The 7065-nt window shown below is 38.2% G+C and overlaps 1 protein-coding gene across 2 annotated transcripts; it reads left to right on the top strand.

Annotated features, from left to right (window-relative positions):
• Positions 1 to 3422: 3422 nt before the first annotated feature.
• LOC116259931 (uncharacterized) lies at positions 3423 to 5874 on the top strand. 2 transcript variants are annotated; one of them, XM_031637942.2, is made up of 5 exons: positions 3423 to 3932; positions 4107 to 4433; positions 4537 to 4755; positions 4986 to 5114; positions 5229 to 5874. In XM_031637942.2, exons 1-5 carry the CDS (start codon positions 3699 to 3701, stop codon positions 5427 to 5429), a joined length of 1110 nt encoding a protein of 369 aa, XP_031493802.1. In that variant the 5' UTR covers positions 3423 to 3698; the 3' UTR covers positions 5430 to 5874. The 2 variants fall into 2 exon arrangements, with proteins under 2 accessions (XP_031493802.1, XP_031493803.1); XM_031637943.2 differs by having other exon boundaries at positions 3425 to 3932; positions 4137 to 4433.
• Positions 5875 to 7065: the final 1191 nt, after the last annotated feature.

The following is a 7065-nucleotide window of genomic DNA, read 5'->3' as shown; positions in this document are numbered from 1 at the left end:
TTGAGGTATTGTTTCTTTTTCTTTGTATTTTTTATGTATTTCAGAACCCAATGGATCTGGTAACTTAAGAAATAGGCTTTCTCCGATCTCTTTATCATAAAAACATCCTGCTAAGGAACTATAATAAAAGAAATCTTGTAAGAAAGGTTTTATATAGCGTCAATCTTTAATTTGGAGTTGTTCTAGTTTTCTAATTGAATCTTGTTGTTGTTTATCAAACCCTACATTTGGCTGATATCCTAATAAGAGTAATTGTATTTTTTTGGTAAAGTTATAAATATTTTTTCCTAAAAGAATTTCTTTTTGTAAGTCTTGGGGGTGTTCTCTTTTGTATGCTTTTCAAATTGCTCTAGTGGTTTCTCCTAAAAAATTTTCTGCCCAAGAATACATTTCTTTTGTTGTCCACATTTCTTGATTCATCCTGTCTCATTTTCTAGCAACCCGTTGAGACCATATGTCTATTACTGAGGATAATAATTGAAGATCATGAGCACTTATGTTTAAAATTCTTCCTTCATTTAATAGGTCTTTTCTGTCTATGGTTTCTAATGACATTATTTTTCCCTGCGGTTTATAGGTATCTCTTTCTTTATATTCTACATAAGGTTTTCTAGGGGGTTGCCCGAGTGAATAGAATACTACAGGTGTGATTGGTGGGGGTTGAGTTTGTTATTGATCTTGTAGTGATCTTCCAGTGGTCACCAGGGATGACCAGGGATGATTCTGGAGCATCTATTTTCATAAGATTTTTTGAGATGTTCATCGGTTTCTGCATATAAGCATCTTCTAGTCTATTTATTTTGATATTTTCTGTGGGATCTATATATAGGTTGTCTTCCTCTTGAATTTTTTCCTCTGCGACTAATTTGATTTCTAGTCTAAGGATATCTTCTTTTGATAAGTCAAATCCCTTAGGAAGTAGAATACAATTATGTTTTAAGGCTTCCATCAGTCTTCTATCTGGCTACGAAATTCTTCAGATTTGTTTTCTTCTTTATGTTGTTTTTCTTCGTAGTCTAAAAATCTCATAGTATAGCTACCATCAAAGTTTTTAAACATTAAACTTTCTTCATGAACTTTGACATTAGTATTTATTTTTAGATTTTTACTAATATTTCAATCTAGACCTTCTAACTCTTTAGGATCAATGGTCATAGGCTTAATCATCCTGATACCTTTACTAGTCATAGATTCAATTATAGCCTTAGTATCGATTTTATACTTTGTGTACTACTATTTGTTACTTTTCCTAGGAATCCGACATTTACAAGTAAATTAGTTTTTCCCGTAAATGTTTCATATCCTTTAGTTTGAATTCCTATGATAATATGTTCAAGGTCTCTTATACTTAGCAAGAAATCGGGTGCACAATAAAATATGCCCTTGTTGTTGGACATATCAATTTCCATACTTGCTATAATGGCCTTCCTAGCATCGTTTGCTCATCTCTTATCTAGTAAAGTGATTAAAATTTTTGTTCTTAGATTTCTTCTGGCTAAACCCTTAATTCCTTAAATTATTAAACCAAGATGAATAAATCTAAGTTGGTATAACTATTTTTAATTTGATTTGTATGGCTTGGTTACCTTGTTTTACCTTGAATATTAAAGTTTGGCCGACCTTTTCCTTTTTGCGTGGAACATTACGATGAATCTAAACCAAATATAGTGTCAGTCAAAAGCTTTCAAGATCAGAGTTGCTGAATTTGAAAAATGGTATATTCAGATGCAGAAGAGCGTTTGTTGCTTATCCTAACAACTCAAAGCAGGAGAAGGGCTTTCCGCAAGCAAATGATCAGTCGTGCTCCGATTTAGACGGCAACAGTTTTTGACTTTCATTTACTTTTCACTTGATCAGCCGGCGAATTGAGTTCCATTAGTTTGTAACTTGACATTAAATTTGCAGCACTCCAAACTTAAAAGAACTGTATCTTTTGTTACTTATAAAAGTAGTTGGTTTAGTTTGTAACTTGACATTAAATTTACAGCACTCCAAACACTTAAAGGAACTGTATCTTTTGTTACTTATAAAAGTAGTTGGTTTAGTTTGTCACTTGACATCAAATTTGCAGCACTCCAAACTTAAAGGAACTGTATCTTTTGTTACTTATAAAAGTAGTTGGTAATAGGGAACAGTTACCATGCCAACACTGGAATCATTTTCTCTTTTTGGAGATGATATTTACGTTGTTTTTACTAAAAAAAACATATGGGCACATGTAAGTTAAGATTTCAATTTGAAAATAAAACTCAAGTCGTTAAAATTCGTGGAGAAAAGCTGATCAATGACGAGGACCCGAACGAAGAAGAAAGTTCAATGTTATAGCAGATGAATGGCACGTGTCGCTGGAAGGGCTGCCAATTACTGCCACCTTGCATGTTTACGTGTCCTTTGGATGAAATCTTGCCGACTTTTCTGTCTTTTGCTTCATACATGGGCAGAGAGAGAGAGAGAGAGAGAGAGAGAGAGAGAGGTTATGGTGGAGTTTGCTTAAACGAAATAGTGGAAGATTGAAGGAGCTAAACGGCAAGGATTTGCAGGTGAGGCTACATTTCGGTGGTGGCCGGTGAATAAAACAACAGAGACGTATAGCATGTAGGATTTGGACGTGTCGAGTAAGGTCCCTGTTAGCAACAAGTGACCACAAGTTCGGAAATGTCAAACTTATGCTTTTGGTCAACACTTGATAATTTTGGATTTTAGATTTGAGGTTGTATTAAGAGGTGTGTTTGGGGATCTCAGTAATATTGATCTCAAATTCATATTCCATGTAAAAAAATATAAATTTAAAATTAAACTGAGGGAGCAACCTTAAATCTGTGAATCTGAAATGACATATCACTGCATATCTGACATATCTGAGATCTATAATAAAACAAACACTTTGGGAGCTACCATTTAAACTGCCACTTTAAATCCATGAATCTGAAATGACATATCACCGCAGATCTGAGATCTATAGTGAAAGGAACACTTCGGAAGCTACCATTTGAACTGTAAATGACATATCACCATGGATCTGAGATATGTAGTGAAACAAACACTTCACAATTTGGAAGCTACCATTTGAACTGTTACTGCATTGAATGAAGAAAAATATACTCCAACAGCTTGTGAAGTAAAATTAAGCTAAGGCTGCCCTTTTCTGTTGGTCATCTGTAATGTCCACAGTTTTATCCCATCCTCGAAATCCAACCACCATTTACCACTTTGGACCACGGAGATGAAAAGAAATCAAAGGTTTTGACGCGTTATCAGATACAACGTAGCACTCTCGCGAAGAGATCATTTTCTGTCAAAGATGTATATGTGAAGTGTCTCCTTTGTTCGTCTAAGGCAGCCTTAAATCATTCACCTTCAAGAAGGCCAAGACCCGAAGGGAGCAGCCCATAAATATCAGGCATAATTTGAAGCAGCGAGAAAGAAAACCACGTGAAGGCATAGGCAGAAATCTCCAGAAAGGCGTTGAACAGACTACCACCTTTCTTTGCGTACAGCAAAGAGACGCCATCTACATACACCACGTGGCCTGTCCATGACTGGTTGCTTGCTTGCCGAGATGTTTCACGGTCTTCGTCTCATTGCCAATAAAGATCCATCCATGGAGCACGGGAGAGCTTGAGGGAAGCACAAAAAGGAAGAGAGAAGGGATTAGCAGAAAGCAGCAGAAAAGAGCAAAAGAGAAGGGCAGAAGCAGCATGTCTAACGGCAACAAGACCGTCGATGTGTTGGATGGGTCTAAGATCACAGACCTTGTTCACAACGGCGAAGTCTTCGACAAGTTCGTAGACCACAAGTTCGAGGAGCTTGATCAGAACCACGATGGCAAACTGTCTGTTAAGGAGCTCGTCCCGGCCATCGCCGAGATTGGTGCTGCCATGGGACTTCCGGCTCAGGGTTCCTCGCCGGATTCTGACAAGATTTACAGTGAGGTGATTGTTGGTGTCATGGTTTCTTCCGTTTCCGTCCAGTCTTAACAGTCTTGGAGTTTCTCTGTCATTTGTTATTTTGAATCTTATGTAGCTGAGCTTAGTGGACAACCTTATCCTTCTTTGTGGTTAATAGTTGAACAGTTTTAGAGTGTTAAAAACATATAATATTGACAGTACCTCTTATTGACGACTTGGGGTTATAAGGTTTTGATGGAATTCACTCGAGGAAAAAAAGAAGGGAAAGTAAGCAAGTCGCAGTTCAAAACAGTACTTTCTGACATCCTGCTAGGCATGGCGGACGGATTGAAACGTGACCCAGTTGTGATTCTGCGGATTGATGGGGAGGATCTTCAAGAATTTGTTAGTGGATCTAGATTTGAGGCAGAGGCTATAAGCATATATTCTGAAATAGAGGAGGCAAAAGACCTCAAGGAGTGCATCTGCAAGGCTTTGGACAAGCTCACTGTGGAACATGGAATGCCACCATCATCTGATCAATGGGTAATTGTATACTCGAAGCAGCAACTTGTATCATAGGGGCACTGGTTCTATCTGTTTAGAGAACACGTTTTGTACTATGATTCAATCTTTGTTAAAATTTCAGGTTCGTAGCAATGTTGTGGAACCAGCCTTGGAATTTATTGATAACCAAGGAACGGAGGCCATTGTTTCCCAAACGAATTTCTTGGAGGCATTCAGGAAGGTTCTGGACAACGTGGTAGTCCGGCTCAGGGAGCATCCCGTTATAGTTGCCCATAGTGGGAACACATTTGATGGCAGAGGTATCAAGAGAATCCTCTCTAACAAATCTGAGTTGGAGAAGGTAAGTGTCGTCTCACTTCATATATAATGTCTTTGCAGTTTTCTTCTGTTTGGGGAACTCGGAGAGAAAATTTCTGGAATAAATGATCTTGCAGAAGTTAAGATTCGAAGATTGATTTTGTTTTCTCAAGTTTACAACTCATGGATTCTTTCAATTTTTGGTGGTGGGGAACCTCTATTTTGGGGCTTCCAGTTCAATGGGTTGTGAGTTTGTGAGTTTTCTTCTTACAGACACTAGACTCAGCATGGAAATCCCTGCCAAAGGATCACCATGGGAAGCTCCCAAGAGAATACCTCCGAGTTGCTTTAGATGTCATAGCTCCAGCAATCAGTCTGCCTCCATACGGTGCTGTCGACCAGGTTGGTTTTTCACAAACACTTTATTGTTTCAGCTTCAATTTTTAATGCTTTGATGATCTTGGTTATGACTTCACCTTTTGGCTACTTTTTTGTTGATTGGTAACTCTAATACAGATGGATGCAATTACTGGGGAGGTGTTTAAAATGGTGAAGGCAGAGGAAGGGAGCACGCTTAACCAGGAAGAGTTCAACCAGCTGATGCTGGAGATCATCAGCAGCATAATGCTACAGTTAGAAGGAAATCCAGTGACTGTGTCCTCAAATGCTGTGGTGAATGAACCTCTGAATTCAACTCTTCTTTCTCCACCTGAATGAAAAGTCCCCAGGCGGACGGATACAATGAAGACGCGTGGTGAATGGTTACATGATCAGAAGACGGTTCGAGATATCGACTGGTTGTACTGCAGAAGCAAGTAGATGGGTGAATGGAGAATCAGGCAAATTTTCTTTATCAGAAATATGAATAGAAAAGCCTTGGTCGGTTCCTACCCTTGCCCCAGCTACAACTGTATAAATTAGCTGTGAACTGAGAGAATGAATAAAAATGATCCTGTTGACCTTTGGATTTGTCTGTTTTCGTTTGAGTTTCTGTACAATGATTTTCGGACCTTATTGTAAAAATATCTCCTCTTTATGTAGTTCACCAAATTAGTTCCATTTTTCTGTACCGTCAGTGCATTTAAGTTTTTCTGTTGAAGCAAATTTATAGTTACAGTTAACGTTTGATGTTTAGAGTTAATACAGGAGAAGATTTTCTTAACTATTTTTGTCAGGGAAAATTGCTGCCAACTTTTTTTTTGTTGTTTCAAAATTCTGCAAGCTAATGAGGGGATCTCAGTGTTCAATACTTCACTCACATCCCTTCGCCTCTTAATGACAATGTCTTTTAGTGACGAGACTCACTAAAGGGTTTTTGGCAATAGAAATACCTTGTGTGTGCTTTATAAATCTGTATCAAACTTTAAGGATGGATCTACCTCAAACTTTAGGACAGATTCGTTTTAGCTGTCTTAAGATCTGTTTCTACAGTATCTAATTTGATCCAATGTGATCGTCAAGATTCAGATTCAGACTTGAGCCTAACGCTTTTGAAGTTAGTTCTGGATCCGACTAGCTCAGAACCTCACTTCCATGATATGGAACAGATCCTTGTCAGATTTTAAACATGGGTATAGACTCACTTCCAATTAATATCTGAATATGGATTGAATCAACAACGGAATTCCACTTTCTTTAGTTGCACCCTGCCAAACAGGCCGAGACTTGAGTCGACCCATTGGTGACCCTAGTCACGAACGGCCGGCATTTTCTATGGCTACCATGGATTGACACTCTAGTTTAAGGGTTTACCCGGACAAAATTCATTTGAGGGCACCATCTGCTTTCGTCCTGTAAATGGGAGAAAGCATTTCTACATTCACCAGACGAGAGCCTGGTGATTCTTTCTCCTAGAATCAGTGGTCAAGAATGAAGATGCATGAAAGCTGGTGTGGGCCAAAAGTTTTAGTTGAAAAATCAGAATTATATTGTGATGACTGAGGCCAGAAATTTTTCAGGAAGAGGGCTAAATTCTCTAAATTCTCGTTTCAAAATTTTTATCAAGAGTCGAAATATCATTTTTTAAAATTTTTATATTGGATAAAAATAATTTTTTTTAAAAAAAAAATACAAGAATGCCCTTTACCAAAAAAAATCCTACCATTTCAATCATTGTGGCTGTCTTCATCCTTTTATCATATCATATTCACAAGAATATATACCCTTCGTTGCTTATCAAATCGCCATAGGTTGCTGACGGAGACAGCGGGGGCTCGTCAAAGCCCGAGGAACTGGGGCAAGATCAGTCTGATAGGCCGTAGATCCGCAAACCGATTTGGTTTTACGAGAGCTGATATTAGGCCTAGGCCTGAGCTTCGGACTGGGACATGGAATGTGAATACTTCACGGCATC

The sequence above is a fragment of the Nymphaea colorata genome, chromosome 9 (genome assembly GCF_008831285.2).
Source record: "Nymphaea colorata isolate Beijing-Zhang1983 chromosome 9, ASM883128v2, whole genome shotgun sequence".
NCBI lineage: Eukaryota > Viridiplantae > Streptophyta > Magnoliopsida > Nymphaeales > Nymphaeaceae > Nymphaea > Nymphaea colorata.
This window is presented reverse-complemented; position numbering and strand designations above follow the sequence as displayed.